Source organism: Melanerpes formicivorus, unplaced genomic scaffold (genome assembly GCF_026170545.1).
Source record: "Melanerpes formicivorus ecotype bairdi unplaced genomic scaffold, bMelFor1.0.p_v2 SCAF_3, whole genome shotgun sequence".
Taxonomy (NCBI): Eukaryota; Metazoa; Chordata; class Aves; order Piciformes; family Picidae; genus Melanerpes; species Melanerpes formicivorus.
In genome coordinates, this window is record NW_027142355.1 from 16,537,772 (window position 1) to 16,565,012 (window position 27,241).

General features: G+C 39.1%; 1 protein-coding gene across 7 annotated transcripts in view; it reads right to left on the reverse strand.

The window, feature by feature from the left end:
• CACNA2D1 (calcium voltage-gated channel auxiliary subunit alpha2delta 1) overlaps positions 1-27,241 on the reverse strand; it is a 372,424-nt gene that overhangs the window by 100,045 nt on the left and 245,138 nt on the right. For all 7 annotated transcript variants that reach the window (XM_068167762.1, XM_068167753.1, XM_068167734.1 and 4 more), the window contains 3 exons: positions 15,251-15,320; positions 14,429-14,479; positions 13,242-13,341 (listed from right to left, as the gene is read on the reverse strand). In XM_068167762.1, coding sequence (XP_068023863.1) covers positions 13,242-13,341; positions 14,429-14,479; positions 15,251-15,320 — 221 coding nt within the window. The remainder of the gene's footprint in view (positions 1-13,241; positions 13,342-14,428; positions 14,480-15,250; positions 15,321-27,241) is intronic.

Sequence of the window (27,241 nt, forward strand, 5' to 3'; positions counted from 1 at the left end):
TCTCCTAGGTACCATAACAATGCTATTTAAGTCCGGAAGATTTCTTTAAAGCTAAGAATAATTGTTCTTAATAATATACTCCATCACTTGATATTTAACTGTAAGAAAGAACATGAAAAATTTCAAAAGCCAGTTGCCATTTCAGAAAGTCTATAGTCCTACAAAATGAAATCCTATCAAACCTGTAAAATTAAAGTAACTACAGTTCATATTTTACTGAATAAAACACTCTCAAACTATCTATATGAATTATGTCTGTTGGTTATTTATCAGACTGGCATTTTCCCCTAACTATTCCAGTATAGTTATGTATGTCACAAAAAAGCCATTATGGCAAAACCCAAAAAAACCCAGAATTTGTGTATGATGCTGTGCCTCTATGAGTCACTTACCAAACAGCTGATGATACTTGGAGACAATTGATTTGTTAAGATCTAAAGCCACCCTATGTCACCAAGCCACTATGTCACCATCAGCAGCAGCTTCTAGTTCTTCAGCTCTATAAAAAGCTTATTCCTTACCTAAGCTACAATAAAAGGGGCTTGCAGGAAAACACTTGGAAATCATTGAAAACAGGAATATGTTTGTTTTTTATTTTAAAGTACCATGAAGTATATAATTAATTTTGCTTATAGTGAGGTATAGGCTCTATATGTATTTTTTCTAGATTATTTGTTACTACCCAATTTATTTATATAACTTTGCAGTGCTTGCTGTTGGGGTCTCCCAGAATGATTCTCAGGTCTGAGAAAAACACAGAATCATAGAATGCATTGGGTTGGAAGGGACCTTTAAAGATTATCTAGTCCAACATCCCTACTCAAGCACAAAGAGTGCTAGAGAACTTAATCCAGTTTATCATGAACCACTCCTACAATCTTTGGCCATATATAGAACATCTCAATAACTTGAAAAATGAGTTAATCAATTATGTTTAACATGAAACTCTGAACTGCATGAATCTTGTCATTTTGGAGAAGGTCAGAACCAGAAATACTAATCTCACCGTTTTACAATGGCTTTGTCTTTGTTTTCCTGTTCAGAGAAATACCAACTTGCAAACCCAGTGGAATTGTACAGAAATTCAGTGAAATATCTAAATGCTAGAGACCTTTCCTCCCCCTTGGGTAGTTCCACTGAGCTGTGGGCTCCTTGAGACACAGGCAACTCTGCAAGCAACAGTGCCTCAAGATTTTACCAGATGGAGAAAATAACAGGTTGTCATTCTGAAAACATTTTCTGATTCCAGAATAGTTATTTCAGTATTGTTAAAAGACTCCTCTTTTCCAGTCTCAACCATTCTTTAAAATTATTAAATCTACCCCAACACCAGAATATTATATGATATAAGGGAAGTGAAGCAGATGTTGATTTGTTTCCTGTATCTCTTTCCACTCTAAGCACTGTGTGGATATGATGGCAAAACAAAAAATTAATTATAAGAGACCCTACAGGCAGATGTTTTTGTTAAGAGGGCAGTATAAGACAAAAGCAGAATGTGTGCGTGATTTTTTAAAAAAAGGTCCAAAATGAAAAAAGAAAAGATCAATATTCAGAAATTTTATTCAGTTCAATATATTACCTGCTGAATAGACACAAACTGTCTTGTTTATTGAGAACTTTTTGTTTGATAAATCTATGTTTTGCAGGTACCAGACAACCTCTCCCCAGCTGACAAGCTAAAGAAATAACATACAGCATCATATAAATCCAGGAATATCTACACTTCAGCATCACAGATATTTTCCAGCATTACTGAGTGTCTGAGACTCTTTGTCAAGAGCCCATTTTATTCTCATTTTATTGGTGAGAAAAGTGAAGCAACAGGGAAGAAAACAATAATTCTGAGGCAAAAACATGGCCAGGGGCTTTAATCTCAGTTCTCCACTACTAGAGCGCTAGAATGTGCTTTTTCCTTTCCTTTGTGCAACAAACTCCAAGTCTGCAACTCTGCCCTTTAACTTGATATTAGCTATTTTACTATATGTCATTTAAACCACAAGGTCAAATATGGCACAAATTCTTAAAGAATTATCACTTCTTCAAAATGCACACACAGCTAATATGATTCATTCTGAAGACTTCAAGAGAAAAATCTCCAATTTCACAGGCAGTGTAGAAATTGATGAATGTTTCAAATTCTCTTCCCTATATCCATCCATCCATCCTTCTCTATATATCCAAATATATCTCCATCTCCTGAGAGGTATAAAGGTTATAAATCCAAAATCCAATGTCAATCATTCTTTTGGCAAGTGTAGGAGCCTATTTAAATGCAAATAAAACATTTCAATTCATTCTGCTTCTTTTTATGAAAGGAAGCCCAAAGCATTGCCTTAGAATTCACATTATGTGTAGTGATGGCAAAACAAGAAGGCAACAAAACCAGCAGCGTAAGAAGAAATGTTATAAAGAATTAAAGTGTAATATCTTGGGATTTATCTTAATTTATCTTGATCAGAAAATGCTTATCGCTATTTCTGGCAGTCAACAGTTTGGTTGTTAGTTGTTTGGGTTTTTTTTCCTGCTGTATTTGCTGTCTTTGCAATTATGTGTATAGCTATTAATTTTATATAAGAGTGTGTTAAATTGCTTTTATGACATGATCAGGAGAGTAAGCTTTAGTCCCCATTTATCAGATGCTATCTGGACAAAGCACTAATCCACTGAGGAAAGCCTACACTATCCAAAAGGATACAAAAGGAAAAGAAATTGAGGAAATCAGCTCTAGCTCTGTGACTGAATTTGAAACCAAACCAAACCTACCCACCAAACAAAACCACAAAATCTTTTGTAAATTACCTCATTAATATACAACAACATAAACAAATTAAACTCCATTAATCAATGAAACCCCACCTCGAATGCTGCATCGAGTCCATCATAAGAGGGACACAGACGTGCTGGAGCAAGTCCAGAGGAGTGTCACAAATATGATCCAAGGGGTGGAGCACGTCTGCTGTGATGATAGACTGAGGTACCCCAGCGAATACTCTATGGGGACATTAGAGCTGCCTTCCAGTACATGGAGGGATCCGACAGGAAGGCTGGAGAGGGAATTTTCCTAAGGGTGTCTAGCAATAGGGTAAGGAGGAATGATTCCATAAAAGTTTAAAAAATCAATTAGCGAAACCTCAAAAAACTTTTTCAAGTTTTAGTCACTAGGTGGCACTACAACAAAACAAGTTAAACGTCTTAAAAATGTTAACGCGAAATGGGAAATTTCACACTTCTGGTAGAGGTCATTGGCACCTTCTGTGAGTTGTGTATGTTTCTCATTTCAATTAAACCAATAAAATATTCCTGTGTGCCAAATGTGTGAAAAAGATGGAGTTTTAAAACCTAAACTTCCTCTTTAAAAATTAAGGTCTTCATGACACCTGACATCCCAGCTCCAGGAGGATTTTTGTTTTGTTTGTTTCCATGAAAAGGATGCATATTACTAAAAGAAGCATCTCAATTTCTAACAGCTTTAATAACCATATTTACAACACTCACAATGGAAACCCTGTAAAATGACCTCCAACCTAAATGACTTCCTGCATCTTCAAAGTTGCCAAACAGCAAATTTAGGCAAAACCTCACATTTTGTCAACAGCTTTACCTGCTGCTGCCTGCCTATTCTTCACTTCAAAATATGTAGTTGTAAACATTCAGAAATTACCATCTTTTATAGAAAAACAAATAAATTTGAACAAAGTAGGAATTCCTGTACTGAAATTTACCACAGATTAAAAATTCCCAACATTTGAAATGTCAACATTATGAAAGCTGAGTAAATAAATCAGAAACATCACTTGGGGAATACTGAAAATTGAGAAAAATGTAGTCAGCTTGCTGAAGATCTAATCAGATGCTACTGATGCTGACTTTCAATCTGCTGAGGTTTGTTGCTATGCTACTTCTACCTCATGGCTAAATCAGCTTGGTGACCCAGTTGTATCTATATGTATTAAATGAGCAATATTGAAACAGACCTGATTTCATCAGGCTTTCGTCTTGTAGCTAAATCCAGCTTTGTGGGGTTTTTTGGTTTTGGTGGTTTTTTTCCCCCCTACTGCTTTATGCTTGGTAATAGGATTTTAGGGTTAATCCCAAGAATAAGTGAATCTTGAATAAGCCCAGTTAGAATCTGTATTTCAGCAATGAGAAGACTTTATAAATATTTATCAGAATGCATTTAGGGAATAGTAAGAAAGCAATTTGCAAAGTTTTATTCCCATGTAGATCTCAGTACACAGAGGCAGTTCAAGCAATAAAGGTTTGTAACTTGACGTGACAAAAAATAATATATGGTGTTAAAGTTCAGCATTCATATCTTGTTACAAAATAACTGTTTTCTCCTGTCATTGGTCTCTTCTTCCAGGCATCCACCAACAGGACAAGAGGACACAGTCTCAACCTGCACCAGGGGAGGTTTAGGCTGGATGTTAGGAAGAAATTCTTCACAGAAAGAGTGATTTGCCATTGGAATGGGCTGGCTAGGGAGGTGGTGGAGTCACCATCACTAGAAGTGTTTAGGAAGAGACTGGATGAGGCACGTGGTGCTATGATTTAGTTGATTAGATGGTGATGGATGATGGGTTGGACTTGATGATCTCGAAGGTCTTTTCCAACCTGGTTAATTCTATTCTATGACCTGCATACAGATAGTCTTCAGAAATACAGTACAACTCTCAAACACTGTAAAGAAAATCTAAACCATTGATTCTAGTACTCAGAAGGACCACACCTGCATTTCTTAAATTGAATTGCAAGTATGGGATAACATAAAATTGGAATTATGTGACAATTTACATTGTTAGTATGTCCTGAAATTTAAAATGTATCAGATTTCATTGTGAAAGCTATCTATGTGTGCTACAGGCAAGAGCATTCAATCATAATAAAATTGTTAGATCACAAAAATATCTGCTGAAAAAAAGTACTGTAGCATAATATGTGATAAAAATTTGGAAATAGAACAAATACTGGGACAAAATCTTCTCTCAGTTAGCTTTGTTAGCCTTTCTAACCAATATGATTATCTGCATATAAATCAATGCAAAGCTCTCACCAAGTACAAGAGGATTAATGTTCAGAACATGAAGTGTGATGCTGCTTTGTGAATCTCAGCACTGTAACAAAGAACATCAGCTAATTGTGAAAGATGAATTAGCTTAGCAAGCTGAAGTCATTTATGGTCACTTCATGATGCTGTGGCTAAGTTAGCATGCATTAATTAGTTGAAATCATGTTGTTTCTAATTTTTAATGAAAATTTCAGTACTGTAAAATTTAGCATCACCCTGAGTAAACTGGCTGATCCAAACTACCACTCTACTGCAGTGCTCTAGTCCTGCAGTCCACATTGTATGGCACTGGTACCCAAAGTAACCAAAAGAGACTTTGTAGAAAATTCTTTTGCAATTTTTGTTTTTGTTATTATTATTATCATCATTATTAGCATTAGCATTATTAGCATTATTAGCACTATTATTATTATTTTCACTTGACTTCACTTGCTTAAAACACAAAACAACCATGATCAAAAAGATGAATAGAATAGAATAGAATAGAATAGAATAGAATAGAATAGAATAGAATAGAATAGAATAGAAGTAAAATAGAGTAGAGTAGAGTAGAGTAGAGTAGAGTAGAGTAGAGTAGAGTAGAGTAGAGTAGAGTAGAGTAGAATTAACCAGATTCTCAAACTGGAAGGCACCCGTGGGGATCATCAAGTCCAACTGCCTACTCCTTGTAGAACTACCTAAAACTAAACTGTATAACCTAGAGTGTCATCCAGGCACTCCTTTAAATCTGACAGGCATGGTGCCATGATTACTTTTCTAGGGAGTCTGCTCCAGCAACTGACCATCCTCATGGTGAAGAAGCTCTTCCTAAGGTCCAGACTGAACTTTCCCTGACATAGCTTCATCCTGTTTTCTCATGTCCTATTGCTGGTCCAGCAGAGATAAAGGTTTGAGCATTAAACCCTTACCTATACATTCACTTGTATGTGTGAGGTTTCTGTTCAGGACATCAAGAACAAGACTTGCAGTTAATGGACAAAATTACAAGTAAGACATTTTAGCATCAGGCCATATAAATGGGATTGCAGAGAGCTACAACATCACCTCCATATTCCTATGGCTTGACTTAAATGTGCCTGTCTCCCTTGCAGTATAGGGCTGCTGATGGTGCTTGGACTTCCTGAGCAGCAAGGAGGCTGCAGTAGCACATTGCTGATGTGTGAGATGCTGCTGCTAAGGCAAAGAAGTGTCAGACAGGAGGGAAAGGTGTGAGTCTTGAAAGCATTAAGATTTGAGAAGTTGATGAGTACTTCATTCATGGTTTGCCCAAGTAATCCTTTAGATTCACACCACACTAACATCTTGCCACATGTGTCTTAAAATTTTCACATACCAAACAAATGACTTTTACATAAATTACATTTAAAAAGTGGGACCAAATCTTATGGACAGCCTGCATTTTCTTTCTCTTTTTTTTTTTTTCTTTTCATGAACAGTGAGTCATTGAGGTCAGCTCAGCCCAGCCTCTTCCAAACTGGTAAGGTATGAGTTCATTGTCTGAAAGACCATTCACCCACCACAGATTTTTAATTATACTGCTAGAATGTCCCATAATAACTGTCACCTAGCTGGGAAGGTGACCTAGAAATGCTCTTTGGCCCAACAACTGACATGCCATTAAAACTACAGGATGGATGCTATGTTTAATGAAGCCTGCACTTTACTGAAAAATAAGAAACTGGAAATAGACAACATCTCTATTAACCTTTGGAACCATGAGATAAAGCTATCACCTCATTTTATATACTGCAAAACTCCTAATTTTAAATACTAATAATATACTAGAGGGCTAGGATTTATTCTGGAGATCACGGAAGCCCATGCCATGTGCTGTTATGAGTCTGACGTCCTGACATCTGACATTTGACAACTATAAGAGGAGACAATAAAAATCTGTATTGATGCCCAAAGCAATCCCTCAGAGTGGGAATGGAGGTGACATTTCTAGTCATCTGGAATTGTCAGCTATACTCTACAGTAATGAATGTACAGTTTCCAGCAATATCCCTGCTCCTGACATCCTTATGTAGAATTTCAGCTTCTAATTTCCATTCCCTTCGGCTATTCAGACACTCAACTACTCTATTCCCTAGAATTAACACTTTGAGACAGATGCAAAATGAAACAGATCTTGTTTAAAAATTTGTCCTATTCCTTTTCCAAGTATTTCTGTTTCTTTTTGTTTCATGTATTTTGAATATTTTTCTTCCACAGCAAATACAAACAGTAAAAATAAGCTATGTTAAAGCAAACAGCAACACAGACAAAAAAAAAGAAAATGCCTGGTCAGAAATCCAGCTTCTTGAATGACTCACTCAGGACTTTAAGAACCAGGGTTTCTCTCACCCTTTCAAGAACACTTTCAGTCCTCACAGAAGACACTTAAAATCTTTTTCTGTAAAATCTGACTAAAACACTTTTGCATTAAATTAGTGGTATGATTCACATTTATGCAACATAATTCAGCCAGAACAAAGGAGACACACAGTCAAAATCTGAGTTCAACAACTCATCATTTGATTCCCAGGAGTGAAAGTGAACCATCAATCCATACACTATTTAGATGGGAAGTTGTCTTTAGCCATGTCACTGAAGCTGTACAAGTATTTCTAATTCATCAAGTCAGATGAAGACTACAAGAAGATTGCAAGAATTTGACTCCTAGTGGTTCTCCATTTTTTTTTTCTTCATACAAAGTTTTCTTTCCTGAGGATCAGAGTCCCGCTGAAGTCAATTTACTTCATTTCAAAAAAGTCAGCTAATGAAACATCCTCTGTACCCTAATCTTTCAACTCCAGCCTCAGCTGAAATACATTCCCATAGGATCATTGACTCCTTTCTTGATTTTCTCTTTAGATGGGTTAAAAAATGAAACTGTAATTCTGCAGACAGACAAACATTTTATCACATTGTTTATACTACTGCATTACTACTCTCATTTACCCATTAAAACCCCCAATTCTTCCTAACTTCTAAAGAATTGGTGGGTTTCCATAGTTCCCAAATTTTCTCCATTGTTATTGCAGAATACTCATCTGCATTGCATTTGCTAAACATATCCTCAAGATCTATTTCCCATACATGTATTTCCAAAGCTACACAGCCTATCTCTACCTGTACTTTTTATCAATGCTGAAATTGAATACTAGATTTTGTTTGTAACTTCTTTGAGCTTTGTTTAACCGAGCACCTACAGTGCCTGCTAAACAGGCCTGCATGAGAATAAATACAACAAATTCACTTGGTCCCTGAATGGGGAAGGTACAAGATAATGACCTTCTACTAAGGAATGTTAATTATTTTCCATTAGGAATCATTCCTGTGAAGATAAATTTCTCTTTAGCTGTCATCTTTCCCCATTTTCTTGAAATTGATTTAAGAAAAACTGTAAGGTCATGATACAATTAGATAGATTGTAAAGAGAATCATGAAGACCAATCCTCAGCAAAACACTTACCTTTATCTCACTTTTCACTGACTGGAAAAAAAAAAAATTACCTCCTTGGAAAAGAAATAAGAGACATTTGTTTAGTGCCTCACAGAGCTCTGATGCCTAGGAGACCGTATGCCTCATTTGAGCTCCTGTGATTCACCACCTGAAATGTTCCAGGATTAAATCAGTAACAAAGATGTTTCTGCAGACCTATGGTGGGAGCCTGATTGTCTGTCTTTAATTTACATAATAATGGAAAAGGTGGTAGATGTCTTTGGAATTTCTCCTTAATAATGTCCATTATGGAGAATAAGAAAGTAAGGACTGAAGTACATTAGCAAACCTGCCTGTAAGCCCCTTCTCACTGGAGACTCCATTTCCTCTAGATCAACCAACAGAACTAGTTCAGTAGCAGTATCTCACACTGACATGATCATGCTTGATTTCTTCTTCAACAGGTCACTTTTATCCCCAAAAATAATTTAATAGGCTAGATGCACAACTTTTCCTTTGAAATCAATTCATCCAGAAATCTGCATCCCTCTAATTTTACTTGAGGTGCAGGGCTGAGCAAAAGCAGGAGATGACTTTTTAGTTTTCCCAGGCCATGGGTCTATCACCTGTTATATGCTCGTAACAGTAGGTCTCCATCTCCTAAACAGTAAATACTGGTTTAGATTTTTACAAAGGCCAAGTAATTTAAAACAGCTCTGCAGCTCCTGACCTTTGGCATGTCTGTTGCTGTAAGGCAGGTTTTTCCTTTGTGTGGTTTTTTGCACCTCTATAGATTTGCAGTTGAAATGTGTTTCTCCTGCGAGCTGCAGCTTACTCACAATCATAAACAAATTGCACTCTCTGTGTCAACATTTGAAACCAAGTCGCTAAATCATAACGTGCTGGGATTGAATTGCTGCCCCTATCATCTACCACTTACTGCTATCAAAGCGTATAACCAGATTAGTGGGAAAACAGCTGTATTACTCACACATTTAAGCTATATCAAACAGCAGGTTCTCTTTCAACAACAAAGCACAGCACTTCAGATAAGAAAAATACAAATCTCAGAGGAAATTTTGACATATTAACCCCTGGCAATATTTACATGACTTAATATTTCATTCAGCCTTTTTACACTGGAAATAAATGAAAGAACTATATTCAATCATGAGAATTAATGTATTTTAATACAACTACTTTTAAGATTTTTATTCCATATTATTTCTCCATACACCAGGCAAGGTTAATTAAACCATCCTGTCACTTTATAGAAGTGACACAACCTTAAATCCATGTGTCTCAGTTGTGGGCATGAATCATCACATAGATGGGTTTTGTGGGACAACACCTTGTCAGTAAAGTAGAAGCAAAATAGCTCTCTAGTTCACACAGAACCACATTACTAAATACTCTGATTAAAGCTAAGCTATAAACCAACTGTTGATTTCTTAGCCAAAAGATTCAGTGGAGCAAGAAAAATTGTGGCTAATTTCCAGTTACTGCTGGGTTTTCATATATCCATCCGCTAATGTTGTATTAATTGAAAATTTTCACCTAGCTTTCTGAACTTATAATTAGCCAATGATGCCTAATAACAGGATGCCTCAAGACAAAACATCCTTAAGGAATAACATAAAATCTATTGAATAAATCTACATTTCTTTCACATAAACAGAATACTTGAGTTGAATAAACATTACACAAACAGGTTGAAAAAGTTGAATATTTAGGTGCTCCAGGGTGATAAAAATTCTATGTCCAGCACTTAAGCAGTTATGCTGGGTAATCCCTGATATCAATCCAGGCTGGAGGATGATGAAATTGAGAGCAGCCCTGCAGTAAATAACTTGGGTGTGCAAGTGCGTGAGAAGCTGGACATGAGAAGCTGGGCACTTGCGGCCCAGCAGGCCAATAGCATCCTGGACTGCATCAAAAGAAGCATAGCCAGCAGATGGAGAGAGTCAATTCTGTCTCTTTGCTCTGGTGAGACCTCACCAGAAGTAATGCATCCAGCTCTGGAGCCCTCAACACAAGAAAAGACATGGACCTGATGGAGTGAGCCCTGAGAAAGAAGACAAAAGTATTCAGGGGACTGGAATACCTCCCATCTGAGGACAGGCAGAAGGAGCTACGACTTTCTACAACTGCCTGAAAGGATGTTGGAGCCAGAAGGGGGATAGCCTCTTCTCCTTGATGAAAAACAGGAGGACTAGAAGAAATGGTTACAAGCTGAAGCAGAGGAGTTTTAGGATGGATACTAGGAAATATTTCTTCACTGAAAGGGTTCTTAAACATTGGAACAGTCCACCTAGGGCAGTAATGGTGTTATCCCTGGGGCTGTTCAAGTGGTGTGTGGACCTGGCACTCAGAGACATGGTTTAGTGTTGACTCTTCAGTGCTGGATCAAGGATTAGACTGGATGATCTTTGGGGTGTTTTCCAACCAGATACCTTCTGTGATTCTGTGAGCTGGGGTTGTTCAGCCTGGAGAAGAGAAGGCTCCAGGGGGACCTAATAGCAGCCAGTGTTGGAAGAGGGCCTACAAGAAGGTTGCAGAGGGACTGTTTCCAAAGTCCTGCAGTGATAGGATGAGGGTCAATGCTTTGAAATTAAAGAGGAGATTTAGATTGGATATTAGGAACAAGTTATTTAACATGAGGATGGTGGAACACTGGAATAGGTTGCCTAGGGAGGTAGTTGAGGCCCTATCCCTGAAGATATTCAAAGGTGAGACTTGTCAATGTTATGAGCAACCTGATCTAGTGGAAGATATCCCTCCTCACTATGATTCTATGTGTAAATAAAGAGGTAGTTGGGGTCCAGATTTTCCAATGGTGAAAGCTCCACAGGTCCATTGAACACATTAATCAATCCCCAGCAGTTTAAAATTACTCTTTTTTTATTTTTTTTTTAAACCAGTGAACCTAACAGCAAAATTTCAGCTCCCTAATAGCATTACAGAAAAGCTTAATTCCTTTAGTAATAATAATAATAAAACTCTTTAGTTTGTTGGGATTTTTTTATTGCAATTTAGACTAAAGAAAATGGAATAATCCACTATTAAAAACTTCAACACAGGAAATGCCACTGAAACGAAAAGCTTCTCTAGACCTTGGAGAAAGGTCTACATGGACTGACAATCAGATGATGAAGCAATAAGCACTATTCAAAGAAATTTCTGATAGTGGTATTTCAGGACTTTCTCCCTACAAGATGGCTACAACATATCTGCAGAAGCTGAAAATCATCTCTAAAATCATTCCAGTTACTCACCATGCAGGCTGTCTCTTCTCATTACGACTATGTCAATATTCCAATCCTAAATCCTTAGAATAAAAGCTCTACAATTTAACAGCCTAATGAAAACCTAAAAACTCTTGCCCAAGGATAGAGCATGACATCCTAGGTATCAGCCTGAAAAATGAAAGTTGCCCATACTATCTTCCACCTCACCAAAACTATTTTGCCTTCAGCTTTTTTGAAAACCAGGAATTTGCAGTTTCAATTCCATGCAAGTATTAGAAAGACTAAAATGGCATTTAAAAAAAAAAAAATCCTCATAACTATTTAGAGAACTATTAAAACCCAGTTTTATGTCTGGTAGTCAAGCATGATGTGTAGTGTTTACAGTTAGTACTAAAATTTCAGTTTATGTTCTCAGAAAGTCAGCATCACTTTCATCTGAAAAGCCTTACAACACTATGTTCCTCCCCAGATCCCTGTGACCTGCATATGCTGCCTCTCTACACATTAATTATCTGCATTTTTCAAGTTCCTTCATGAAGTTGCTCCTGTATTATATTATTTAATATGGGGGAAAATTGCTATGCTACCTGTCAAGTTGCTAACTGAAACTTCTCAGCAGCACCTCTCATCAGGTAGATGTATGGCTGTACATCTTCTGTCACTATCCATTAATTAGCATGAGCAACTCAAATATCTGCTGTGTGGAAGAAGGAACTTCTCCTTGCTCTGTCACAATATAAAACCCAGGAACCACCGATTATTTCAAGAGAATTTGCATGTTCCAGTCAGATAGATGGTATCTTACACAGACCAGAGCAATATATTGGAAAGTAGTGAGGTAAAACAGTGAGTGTGGATGTCGTATGTAAGAGGTAAAATCAGGCCCTGATATAATATGTAATGGGTTAAATCAGGGCCTCTTTTTTTGTGTTTTGTTTTGTTTTTTCCTAAGTGAGAGGAGATCTTATTAATGTTTATAAATATTTGAACGCAGGGTGTCAAGAAGGGGCCAGGCATTTTCTACTGGTGCCCTGTGACAGGACAAGGGACAATGGACACAAACTCAGGAAATTCCACCTCAAGATGAGAAAAAAATTCTTTACTGTGAGTGTAATGCACTGGAGCAGCTTGCTCAGAGAGGTTGTGAAGTCTCCACTTCCTTCTCTAAAGACTGAAGACTCAGCTGGATGCTTTCCTAAGTGACCCTGCTTTGTCAAAGGAGGTTGGACTTGATGATCTCTAGGTGTTCCTTCCAACCACTACCATTCTATGACTCTATAAAGTAAAATGTGGCTACACAAAAATGTGTTTAAATGACTTTTGTCCTTCACTGAAATGTAAAGAACAAGAAAACCATGAGACATATGAGGGATTTTGTGATATATTTTAAGTCTCTTGTCAGCGAGACAATCAGGTATCTCATATCTGGCATTTAAAATAGTTTGCTTATGGCTTTGTTGACAATGTAATTTTTGGGTTAGAAAGTGATACTCACTGAAACTACATTCACGAAGTCATCATCAGACAAGGTTTCCAACATCTCAATGACCGAGGTGCGGATTAGCTTCAACGTCAAGCCACTGACACTCCCACTCCTAACAGAAATCCACAAGAAAAAAAACAGTTGAATTTAAGAAATTTCATTATAAAAATGCAAAGAAAATGCAAATTACTCACCACAACTCTCACCAACATTCACATTAAAATTGGCAATAATTCTCCTGAATTCTCCAGCTCATCAATAGTGTTACTACAGTATTATAATAAAATATTAAATCCAAACCCACCACTCAAATTCTGCATCCAGTGGCACAGATGAGGTGATAATGCTACATTATCACCTAATTTTTCCTTTCAGGAAATCCATTTTCCTTCAAGAAGTCTGAGGGAGTTTACCACCTTTAACCATTAACTCAGCATTTTCAACTCCTACACACAGATTTACACCTTTAGATTATCAATCAACAGCAAGTTTGATTCAAGGCAAAACCTAAGCTGAAGAAATAACAAAAGCTAATAAAACTCACTGCTGATAAAAAAGCACATCAGTATGTCTAAAAGCATTAAATGCAAATTCTCTTACTGATAATTTTTTTCAGCATAAAGCAATCTGTTCAACATACTGGGTTCAGTGCTTCCTTCAATCCCTTCCTTGGGTAATGCTGAACATTAGCTGAACAAAGGAAGCCTTGCCAAGGTAGAGATTTTTTGGGGGTGTTTTTGTTATTGTTTTAATTTCTATGAATATTTTATGGTAGTCAAACTTGGCAATTTTTAAATATGTATGGTAAAACATGCAAAGTCTTATGCTTCAGGCTTAAATCATGATCAATCTATTGTAATGGGATTAGTAATTTGGGTGGGTTTTTTGTTTTACAACACATTTTGACATGCACATGAGAAACTTTCAGTTGATTACTTCAGTAATTAAGAAGATAAAAGCAGAATAATATTTAAGAAATTTAAAAAACACTTCTCTGTCCCCACTTTAAATATTTTTTAGGTTTGGGCTTTCTAGAATGACTTTTTCCTGTTTATTTATTTTGTCTTTACCAAGATATTTGATCCTTGCATATAAGGACTTTTCAATCCTCTCTCCATCTTCCAGCATACAGAGATTTGTTCAATGTCTCTAAAAACTTTTGTCCCTCTAATGTCAATAGCCAGACATTAAACACTTACGCATCAACTAAAATCAGCATGTCTTTGGGAGATGCAGCTCCTTGGATATACCTGAAATAAAGAACGCGCACAAATGACACAAATACGCAAACACTTTTGTTATGTGTGATGGAAAATATTGCAATCTCTAAGCTGAATCTGATTGAATTAACAAAATCTTCTTGTAGTTAGTAAAAGACCATGTGTCATTATTTTCTCATTTGCTGTGTCAGAATTCTAAGTCAAGACTAAACCACATTAGAAAAAGAAGCAGGATATACTGATAAAAAATCACTAATTTCACATGTTGATAAATGAAAAACATGAATGCTACTTCAGAGCTAAACATCTGGATGACAGACGAATTATTACACCAGCCCAACTTTGGGAAAAATGCTTCACCCTTCACCTTTGAAAGAATATTGTCAACTAGTAAGAATATGAGCTCCAATTTCAGTATGCCTTGAAAGGTACACAGAAAAAAAAGATGAGAACCAGGCCCACTGTTCTCTTGCCAGTTACCAGTGTGTCTAAAGCACTGATGTACATTGGTACTTTGGCATATAATCAAAGTTTTTAATTGCCTCATAGCTATTTGCTAGTTATCCTTCTACAACAAGGTCCATGTAATGCAATGGTACAACACATTACAGGGGATATTGCATACTGAGTATTGTGATCAGCAAATTATTTATTCAGCACAAATGCTGATTATTTACTAATTTTTTAAAATATAAATATCTAAAAATAAGATTTATTAGACAGAAAATCAGAAATATTTGTCTTTAGAAATCTATCTAGAAAGCAAGTGACGTATACATCAGTGCTTTAAAGAAAGCTTACCACGGTCTTCTGCGAACATCGTACAGATCTATTTTGTTTGGAGTTCTACTTTTATCTACCCATGGGGAAGCTAAAAATGAAAAAGTATAAATTATAAAAATTATCTTAAGTATTTTAAATGCAGCAATATAATAAATCAATATCAACATTTGGTATGGATATAAAATGCCTATATTTGAAAAATCTGGTTTTCCAATACCTGTATACTCCTATATATATGGGCATAGAATATAACACAATTAATCTACACCTAGATTTAAGTGTGGCCAGCAGGTCAAGAGAGGTGATTCTGCCACTTTGTTCACCTCACCTAGACTACTGTATCCAGCTCTGTACCCCTTAACACAGAAGGACATTGACCTGATGGAACAGGTCCAGAGGAGGGCCATGAGAACGATCAAGGGGCTGGAATACCTCTGCTATAAGGACAGGCTGAGGGAGCTGGGGTTGTTCAGCCTGGAGAACAGGAGGCTCAGGGGAGACCTTATTGCTTTTTACAGCTATCTGAAGGGTGGCTGTAGCCAGGTAGGGGATGGTCTCTTCTTCCAGGCAACCAGTGACAGAACAAGACGACACAGACTCAAGCTGCACCAGGGGAAGCTTAGGGTCAAGGTGAGGAGAAAGTTCTTCACAGAAAGAGTGATTGGCCACTGGAATGTGCTGCCCAGGGAGGTGGTGGAGTCACCATCCCTGCAGGTATTCAAAAAAGGATTTGACGTGGCACTTGACGCCATGGTTTAGTTAGTCATGAGAGGCTAGATATTAGGTAATAGGTTGGACTTGATGATCTCTGAGGTCTTTTCCAACTTTGTCAATTCTATGATTCTATGATTAGAGGAGATTTATGTTGGATATTAGGAACAAGTTCTTTACCATGAGGGTGGTGGAAAACTGGAACAGGTTGCCCAGAGAGGTAGCTGAGCCCTCATCCCTGAAGACATTCAAGATGAGGCTCACCAAGGCTCTGAGCAACCTGATCTAGTGGAAGATGTCCCTGCTCAGTTCAGGGGGCTTGGACTAGATGAGCTTTGGAGGTTCCTTCCAACCCAAACCATTCTATGATTCTGCAATAGATAAAGACCTTAAAAGGCCAAGTTGTGTGGAAGATATAGGTACTGACTGTAATTGACTACTAGCTTCAATGGAACCAGAAGTTAAAACATAGTGCTTTAGAATATGAAATAACTTGTTTGCTTGTTTTATTTTTTACAAGTGCTTAATTTGAAAATTAATTGAAAGTTAATTAATGTATATGATAATACTGCATTAATCCAAAGCTCTTACATGCATCTAGAAATCATATACTGCTTCAAGAGAGCTTTACCTAAAAATGCAAATCAGAACATGAAAGCATGGCATATTCTGTAAGTAAAATAAGATGAAAATATCCATGTTTCTGTAAAGAAAATTAAAAGATTAATAACCTTTTTCAAGCATTTAATCTAAGCTTCACCATAATTTTCAGCAAAGGCAGGAATGTTTTCCTTAGTGAAAAACAAAATGAGACTTTCAAAACCTTTTGACAGCTTAATGAGCACACATAAAAATGTGAAACATTACACAAAATGAAATAATGTTCTGCAATTTGCTTTCTCACTGTTTGCCAATGGCACTGGGTGAGATATTTCTTGATGTTAATCATTTTTCTGTCTAGGAAATCAAGAAAGATATAGGCAGCTCCAGGATTCTTCCTGAAAAATATTAATCTAAGACAAATGGGAAGAATTATTTCTTCTTTACCCATGAATATAAAAGCCACTGGCTTTGACTAACTGCTCATTCTTTATTTTACTAAATGAACCCTTTCCTAAGTGAACATAACCTGACTTGGCACAACAGTTACTAGAACTTTTAAACCAAGCATAACCCACAAGACATTTACCACCCACAGAAAACACTACATGTTATTACAAATCAGAAGAACTTCTAAATCTATTCCAGTATTTTCTGTGGTTTCAGACTAGACCACCAGACAGGTCCTTTGAGAGCTGAAGGGACAGGAGGCTTTGAAATTTTCAGAAATTAAAAAACACAACTTTTGAGACTAGTATCCCAAAGCCTGTAGTGATAGGACAAGGAGCAATGGTTTGAAATTAGGGATTAGGAGATTTAGATTGGAGACTAAGAGTAAATTCTTTAGCATGGGGGTGCTGGAACTCTGGAATAGGTTGCCCTGTGAGATGGTTGAGGCCCCATCACTGGAGACACTCAAAGTGAGGCTTGACAAGGGTCTGAGCAATCTGATCAGGGTGTCTATGCTCACCATAGAGGTGGGTTTGACTAGATGACCTTTGCAGCTCCCTTCCAACCCAAACTATCCTATGATTCCATGATAATAAGGTAATTTCAGGAAATTGTCTTATATCTTATTGGCAAAGGCCATTATATGGTCTAAAAGGAAAGCAAAATGAAGCGCACACACAAAAAAATGATTACACATTTTTCTAAAAACAAACAAACAAACAAAAACCTAACAAAACAAAACAATCTAAACAAATCAAAAAGCCCAAGTTGAAGATCAAGGACTTTAAGTTTTATTTATAGAACCTATTGTATAAAATGGGCATTTTTTTTCAGATGCTTTGGAACCTGGTTCACCTAATGTCTTGAAGAAGTCTGACTCATTATTTTTGTTGTATACTAATGTTGCTGAACTATGTCAGCACTACACAGCTCTCTGGCATACATTAGGTTTCAATAATGTTCTCCTTTGATGATTTTCTTGTCTGGCATATAGGTAGATTTGATATTTTATAAATTATTCATTAGATTTGATAACCCTCTCACTTCTGTTGTTTGCATTATGGAGATACAGGCCTGGCTATATCTCAAGCAAGAGTAAGGAATACTTTTCTGTTCTTTCTGCACATGTAGAGTAGAAATTCTGTTTTGTTGATTACATGCAAAATCAATTAATGCAGGAGAGGTTGTCAAAGAGTAAAGCCTACATGAAAGTATTGCTCAGGAAAAAGAGACCCTGGCTACATGTGCTTATATTTAATTCATTAGATGATTCCAGAGGCATAGGTGAGTGTCACGTGGGAGGCCTTTTTTGGAGAGTTCTGCCAAATGAGACCTCATTTACATCTCCTCCACTCTATGGTGAGGTATGAGTGTGCAAGGCACAGATGACTTATTAACAGTGTTACATCCCTGTAACACATTATGGAAAGTGTATAGTAAGACACAAATGCCATCTTCTATCATCTTCAATTAAACTTCATTACCTTTTCATTTCAGAGCTTTTCTGGGCAGTCAAGCTCAATGTAGCATCTACTGGGTTAGGCAAACAAGTATTTGTTAAAGCTGATAAAAAGCAGTTTCATAAACTATTTTGTCTCTCTTTCACTACTTCACTCTAGCTGCTACTAGCTGGTGCCTTTTCTCAGCTCTGCTGACCTTGGCTGCATTCCTTGTTGTGGCTAAGTACTAGAAAGCTACACTAACTCCTTTCTCCTCTTCTCCTTCAAAATAATAAACAGCTGTAACTTTAATAACCTCTAACATTAATTACCATAAAGTGATTTGCACCACTACACTTAAAGTTCAGGATATTTCTATCATAATGATGCCTTGGATTAATAACCAATTAGTACTAGCCCTCTCAAAATAGAGACTGTGTTTGAGCTACCATAGAAGTTCAGACGAGACTGAATGCAGCCATCTCTTAACTATTTTACTCAGACTATGACTTGAAATTGCCAGAAGCTCAAATTATCTTCAGGTAAAATCTATTTAACACAGACAGCTCTGTGCAATGTCCTCTAACTCTGATAGCACCATCACTGCACAGAAAAGAGAGGATAAGCATCTCTCAGAGGGGCTTTTTCAGAATGCATTACCTATGTGGTTCATGGCAATACTGCACTCACTTTCACTGCAGATCAGTTCAGCAATCAATCTTATATGGGAACAGTCCATATGCAAACAAATCCATTGCTTTATTAGTCCCAACATGCCAAAAGAAATGAAAGTGATTTGAAGGTGTAACACATAGTGCAGTCTGCAGCTTCAAGTGACCTCTCCAATGGCTGTGTGTTATCTCTGGGCAAAAATATTTCTCCTTCCACATATAAAACTTGAATTTCATCCTCAATAAATATGTTGCTTGCATAGATTTCACCTGGACGATCCCTGCAAAGGGTGCTGGAGTATCAAAGCTTGAAGAGAAGAGGTACAGAAGCTCCGAGATTTTTTTGGTTGTTTTTGTTGTTGTTTTTCTCCTGTAAAAGCATGCTCTGGATATTTTAATTTGTATCATAAAAACACACAGATGGTACAAACTTCAGCATTACGGTATGGTGGCCTTCCAGCTGCAATTTCAGTAACTCGCTAGAAATTGCATATTATCTACTGGAGAGAATCCAACCAGGATGGCTGCAGACTTGAACATCTCTCCTATGAGGAAAGACTGGGTGTCAAGATGAAGGCGCCAGGCTCTTTTTGGTGGTGCCTAGTGATGGGACAAGGAACAGGCACAAGCTAGAACACAGGAGGTTCCATCTCAACATGAGGAGACACTTCATGGTGAGGGTGCTGGAGCACTGCAACAAGCTGCCCAGAGAGGTTGTGGAGTCTCCTTCTCTGGACACTTTCCAAACCTGCCTGAATGTGTTCCTGTGCTGCCTGCCCTAGGTGATCCTGCTCTGGCAGAGGGGTTGGACTTGATGATCTCTGGAGGTCCCTTCCAATCCCTACCATTCTGTGATTCTGTGATACTCTTATAACTGGGTGGATCTGCTTGTGTAAGTACAACACTCAGTACGTTGTTTTAGAAAAACAAGCCACAATAAAACACATAGTAAGATTTTCCATATCATGGGTATGTTAGATCCAAATCATGTCAGCACAGGTCCCTTCCCCAAGATTTCACACACACAACCCCCCCAAAAAAAATTAAAGGAACAATCCTCAAAGAGGCTTATTTCCATGAAAAACTAGAACTAGGCTACCCAACCTCCACACTAATTGCACTAACTGATAATTTATAAGCTGCATTACTAAGAAAGTGTTTGGTGGCTTGTGTTTTTTGTTTGTTTGGTTGGTTGGTTTTTTTGCTTTCTTTTGTTTTTATCTTAAACTTTAAATGCTCTTTTAAACGTTAAGTTGTTAATAGGAACTGGCAGATATAAAATATAAAACCTTCTGCAAAAGAAAAAGTTAAGTTCTCAGGTTTTCAAGGCTTTTGATTCATTTTGTATGGATTTTTTAGGCTTTCTAGTCTTAGCATCTGCTTCGGTAATGACTTTCTTTGGAGAGTTCAATATCATAGCTACAACACTATTGCTGGCCATTAATGGCTACACAAGAGCAGCTGTGCACAGCAAGTTCTTCATTTGAAGGGAGACCATTTTATTTTATTAGAAATTGATTTTTAAAGCTCTTCCATTATTAAAATATCTAAGCAGGGAATACTCTAGTGGTTGAGTGAGACCTGCTTCACCGACATCTGGAAATAGGTTCAAGATGAAGGGGAAGAGATAATACTAAATCTTCTCTATCCAGGATTTTAATTCAAGAATTTTAAGACTTTATGGATAAAAACATTTTTCTGGATAATGAGTGCTGCAGAATTGTCTTTTCTTTATGTGTGAATTTCTGCTCTGAGCACCTTGCAAGCTCTAATTACATAGGAATATCCTAGTACAATACTAGCATAAGAGACGTAAAGAGATTTTTCTGCAATTAATTATAAGTTCCTGTCACACAATGCTTACTTATTAAAGTAAAGCCAAATACAAGGCAGAGCTACAGTAGAAAAGGGAAAGAATGTAATGGATCTCATGTCTGTACTCTTCAACACGGGTACTACAAGGTTTCTAAGATTAAACCACCTGCTGATGTGTAAATATGAGTTAATGAATATAATAACATACTAAATATTTATTTTATTAAAAAAAAACAAAAAGGTGTTACATGTATTCCTGGCTTTAATTCCTAACCTTCAAAGGATCACTGAAGAAGTCATCTCACCATACCTGTTTCTTTTATTTGCAAAACAAGGACAGTGACATTTTTCATTAAACTAGAAGGTGTTCTTGGGTTTCAGACGAAGCTGTGTGGTACATATATGCCTTGCAGTATAGCATAAAATAGTCTTATCAGGGGTGTTGGAGAACATGAAGCCTCCTAGAACAGAGTTGAGCACTCTTGTAATACACAACAAAGTAGTGTCCAGTGCTATGCATTGGGAAGGGCTGAGTACTGAGTTCAGTTTTGGGCACCTCAATACAAGGGGGACATTGAGGCGCTGGAGTGGGTGTGAAGAAGAGCAACTAAGCTGGTGAAGGGCCTAGAGAATAAGTCTGATGAGGTGTGGTGAAGAGGCTATTAAATTTATGAATATGAAATATGAATTATGAAAAATATTATTTTATTAATTATCAAACTATTAATAACCGATGAATCACCAACTTATATACATGTTCTAGTGCACGTTCGTGAAATACATTCCACAACTGGCTTAGTGTTATGATTATAACGTAATTGAACTATCTATAAACCCTTTCTGTATTTATGTAACGAAGGGTGCAGTTCTGCCGCTTGGCCACTAGATGGAGACTCGGCGGGACGCGGGCGGCTTCTGGCTATATACAGCAATATTATAATCTTTCTATGCGTCAGCGCTTACTCTGCTAGACGCGGATACTTTGAACTGAGTGCTAGTGGGTGGAAAGCACGTGGACAATATTCAATCCCCTTCAGACAACAGGGATCGGTCCTGGACAGGGTCGGTCCGTGGGGTCGGCCCTCTAAAGTCGGCTCGCACGGCAGGGCGGGACGACGGTGGCCGGTAGGTGGGCTCGAACGACGGAAGCAGGCGAAGCTACGGGGGTCGGCCCAACCACGGCGGTTCTCGGGGCTGATGCAAACAGCCTCAGGGGGAGAATGCGGCTGCGTTAGGCGGCGGATTCTCTTTACCGAGGTTAAAGGAGCAGCGGGACTCTCGTAGTGGTCCCGGGTCCGGTGCAATACAAGCACGAACAACGCTCTGGTTTTCCCTGGAATTCACAGGGCTCAGAGCGGCACTCGGCGGCTCTGAGAGAGCGACACTCGGTATTGATCAAGTCCCTTCTCCCCGGCAACTGGGCAGATCTTACCCGCGGGGGTTGGTCCAGTCCTCCGGTGGCACGATGGGCTCTTCCGATCGGCACGACTGGTTGTAGCAACGCTGAGCTCCTCAGGCTCAGTGAAGGTCCTCCCTCTGGGCTTCTTCAACAATGCAGAGGCTTCCAGTATGCGTGCATGTATAACAGAAGCTAACAATAAGCTCAATGGCAAAGGCTGCAGCTCGAGAGTTACTCTCTCGAGCAAGCACAGAGACAAAGTAAATGAGGGGGCAACGTGTTCACCAACTGGGGTGATACTTATAGATTCCTCGAGGCTGGGCTTGACCAATGGGCACTCTCATAAGCAACTGGCTTCAGCCTATAGAAAGCGTGAAGCTAGAATTATGCCCATACTTGGTGTAAGCACAAGCACTGCATGCGCTGGGTGCGTGCAAGCCTGGCTAATGCCTTGGCTTTTGTCTCCCTCCTAGAGGGAGGGGGAACTTGCCCACATGCTGGGACAAGATTCAGTATCGGGGCATAATGTGCCTTCACCACATTACCACCCCCTTGCCCATGGGCATGTATAAGCCTCGAGTATGGATTACCCTTAACAAGGTTTATCCCATATAGGTTAAACTATATCATACCTGTTTGGTAGATTACACTTTCAAACATAGTGACTTACAATACCTTAGCACTATATGAACAGTATACAAACTTTAAACTGTACTCTTAACAGAGCGAGCTGTCTTAGCAGTGTGGAACAAACGTTTGCTCCGAAACCAATATTGGTACTCTCAATTATCTCCCACCACCCCCTTGACTGAGTGATGGGGTTTGATTCCCATATGACACTGGAGCTATCAAAGTGTCTATGGAGTTTGTCAATTTCCCACCCCCTTGATAGGATGGGCTCTGTCACTATGACAGGACTTCCTCAGTATTGAGATGAGGAATAATCTCTTTCCACTGCTTCTTTTATCAATTTAGTGAGTACCGTTTTCGCTACTTTCTGTCTCATCCTTGGTTCCAAGCCAAATACAACTTCCTCGGGACATTCCATTTTGAGGAGTACCCAACACCATGGATCTAGTGAGTCAGGTGAATCTCGTGAATTAGAGCATTCCCCGTCACTCTGCATGTTTTCTTTCCCTCTACTGGGGTTGCAGGAACCTCGTGAGCGTTGTTTTCCAGTGCAGTATTTATGTCTGCCTGGGTTGGTGGAAGAGGATGCTTGAAAGCGTTGTTCTTCCCTTCTCTGGCCATGCGGTATCACTTTACGGCTGGCAGTGTATACCTTTTGCCGGTGTCCCTCCTTGCTGGGTCTGTGGTCCTTTCTGGAACTCTCCCTTTCGGAGGTCTTTTCCTGGAGCTTAGCTTTCAGGATGCTGCGGGGTTCAGCCTTATTGGCTTCTATAGCAACTTGGCTCTTCCACAGTTTGCGGTGATGCTGTGGGCTAGACTCACATCCAGAATCTGAGTCTGATGTGGTGCTCTGTGTGTCTCTGGGATCGCAGTAAGCTCTCTTGCTGGGATGCTGTGCAAGCTGTTGTCGACTCAGCTTGGCTACCTTATTGCAGGAGCTTCTGTTTCCCTGGTTATCCCTTGGTCTGCCATGCTGTGGGAAACTCGGTCCGCTGCTGGCTTTGGAGTCATCTCGTGATGCTAAGTTGAATCTCACCTTCTTCTTGGGGATTCGTTGCTGGTTGAAGCTGGTGGCTTCATTGTTATCATCCGGTGATGTGGAGCCTGGCTTGGCTTGCTGCACTGGTGCTGTAGCTGCTGACCTGTCTGGTGTGGGTGAGCTAACATTGCTCATGCACTGATGCTGAGCAGCTGCTGAATCAAAATCAGCTAGCTTCTGCCTGTCAGCTGGAACAGACAGAATAGGAGAGCCTGGCTCTCGTGTGTCATGTGCCCTGGCTACTTCATAGGTAGCATGTGATTGCCATTGAGACTTGAAAACAGACATGGTCTCTTTTATGTGCAGCTCAAATAAATCATGAAGTCTCTGGCTTTGTGCCTCTGACTTCGCCAGTTCCCTTTCCAATTGGGAAACCTTTTTGTCAAAGAATTTAATTTCCTCCTGCATCTGTATAATACAAGATGCCATCAGGACAGCGTGTTCGCTGCTGGGTTCGCTTAGCTTTGCGAAAATGCCATCTATATTTTTACAATTTAATTTTGCCCATTCCAAGTCTGGGGCTGTAATTTTGTATCCCAAGTTATGGAAATATTTCACAGCTGTGCACCCTGCTCGCTGCGCCATATTGTGGTGAAGAGGCTATTAAATTTATGAATATGAAATATGAATTATGAAAAATATTATTTTATTAATTATCAAACTATTAATAACCGATGAATCACCAACTTATATACATGTTCTAGTGCACGTTCGTGAAATACATTCCACAACTGGCTTAGTGTTATGATTATAACGTAATTGAACTATCTATAAACCCTTTCTGTATTTATGTAACGAAGGGTGCAGTTCTGCCGCTTGGCCACTAGATGGAGACTCGGCGGGACGCGGGCGGCTTCTGGCTATATACAGCAATATTATAATCTTTCTATGCGTCAGCGCTTACTCTGCTAGACGCGGATACTTTGAACTGAGTGCTAGTGGGTGGAAAGCACGTGGACAATATTCAATCCCCTTCAGACAACAGGGATCGGTCCTGGACAGGGTCGGTCCGTGGGGTCGGCCCTCTAAAGTCGGCTCGCACGGCAGGGCGGGACGACGGTGGCCGGTAGGTGGGCTCGAACGACGGAAGCAGGCGAAGCTACGGGGGTCGGCCCAACCACGGCGGTTCTCGGGGCTGATGCAAACAGCCTCAGGGGGAGAATGCGGCTGCGTTAGGCGGCGGATTCTCTTTACCGAGGTTAAAGGAGCAGCGGGACTCTCGTAGTGGTCCCGGGTCCGGTGCAATACAAGCACGAACAACGCTCTGGTTTTCCCTGGAATTCACAGGGCTCAGAGCGGCACTCGGCGGCTCTGAGAGAGCGACACTCGGTATTGATCAAGTCCCTTCTCCCCGGCAACTGGGCAGATCTTACCCGCGGGGGTTGGTCCAGTCCTCCGGTGGCACGATGGGCTCTTCCGATCGGCACGACTGGTTGTAGCAACGCTGAGCTCCTCAGGCTCAGTGAAGGTCCTCCCTCTGGGCTTCTTCAACAATGCAGAGGCTTCCAGTATGCGTGCATGTATAACAGAAGCTAACAATAAGCTCAATGGCAAAGGCTGCAGCTCGAGAGTTACTCTCTCGAGCAAGCACAGAGACAAAGTAAATGAGGGGGCAACGTGTTCACCAACTGGGGTGATACTTATAGATTCCTCGAGGCTGGGCTTGACCAATGGGCACTCTCATAAGCAACTGGCTTCAGCCTATAGAAAGCGTGAAGCTAGAATTATGCCCATACTTGGTGTAAGCACAAGCACTGCATGCGCTGGGTGCGTGCAAGCCTGGCTAATGCCTTGGCTTTTGTCTCCCTCCTAGAGGGAGGGGGAACTTGCCCACATGCTGGGACAAGATTCAGTATCGGGGCATAATGTGCCTTCACCACATGAGGGAACTGGGACAGTTTGGTGTAAGGAAGAGGAGGCTGAGGAGAAACCTTGTTGTGCTCTACAACTACCTTAAAGGACAATAGGGAGAGGTAGGTGCTGGTCTCTTCTCACAGGCAATTAGTTAATCAATGATAGAACAAGAGGGAACAGCATCAAGCTACAACAGAGGAGGTTTAGGCTAGTCACAGGAAACATTTTTTGACTGAAAGAGTGGTCAAGCATTGGAGCTGGCTGCCCAGGAAGGTAGTTGAGTCACCATCCCTGGATGGCATGTCATGCTGAGAAAGTTTCACATTTAATTTCCCACAGGCCCTTGTATCTCCAAACGAAAAGGGAGGATCTGAAGTACCTGGGAACAGGATAGCATTTCTCTTTCAGTTTTATTATGAATCACCTCAACATTTTGCACCGTGTGGCACATTCCTACCTTCAGCATACTGCAAACTAAATACTGTCATACTAAGTTCAGCATCCCATCAAAAGAGATGGTGAATCTATTCTTGCATCATCATGTTAGTTACTGCTATGAAAAACCCAATACCTGGAACCTGAAACTATCCATATTACCCTTTCCAGTCTTACCTTTTGTGGCACCTACCACACCTTTGACAGTATTTAGTACAGCTCCCTGAGAGAGCTGAGTTGCTGCACTTGATAAAACATGTTCTTTATGAACATTCATCTAAATCAAGAGTTTTCATCTAAGTAATCCTTTGCAGTCAAACTTTCTTAAGAGTATTTATGGCCTTAACTAGAAAGCCTCCTATATCATATTTAATTACAGATTAATGTCTACTGTCTGCAGTTAAAAAAACAAAAATAAAAAAACAAATAAAAAGGGATCCTCTACTAAGGATCTCAGCCTTACCGGAAAAAAAAAAAAAGTAAGCAAAGAGAAAAGTGGTATTTGACCAAAGGCACAAAAAACAAAGTGGTTTTTAAATTTGTTAAATTAACAATTGCTCCAGTGAAAATAATATGCTTCCCATTGCAGTATTTTAATGAAACATTGATTAACAATTCTAATCCTCATTACCTCTATAATTATGAAGGATTCAAAGTTAAAAGAGGAACTAAGTTGGCTTATACCTATACTTCCAAGTAGCCTGCCAAAAATTTGGTATAAGATTGGTGTTTGAGAGAGCTGCTTTCTAAAATCTAGCAGTAAAATTAGCTGGGTAGATGGCTCACAAAATGCAAGTAACTTGCTATCTGTCAAACCATATTAAGCTACTTTAATTAAATTATTTTTCTGTGTAACAGATTTGTCCCCTGGTCTCTGGTTAATTATAAATTAAATCTTCGGTCTGATCTATATTAAAGTATCTTTCTGTCTACATGGAGTAAACAAAACATGTCCAGAGGGAATGG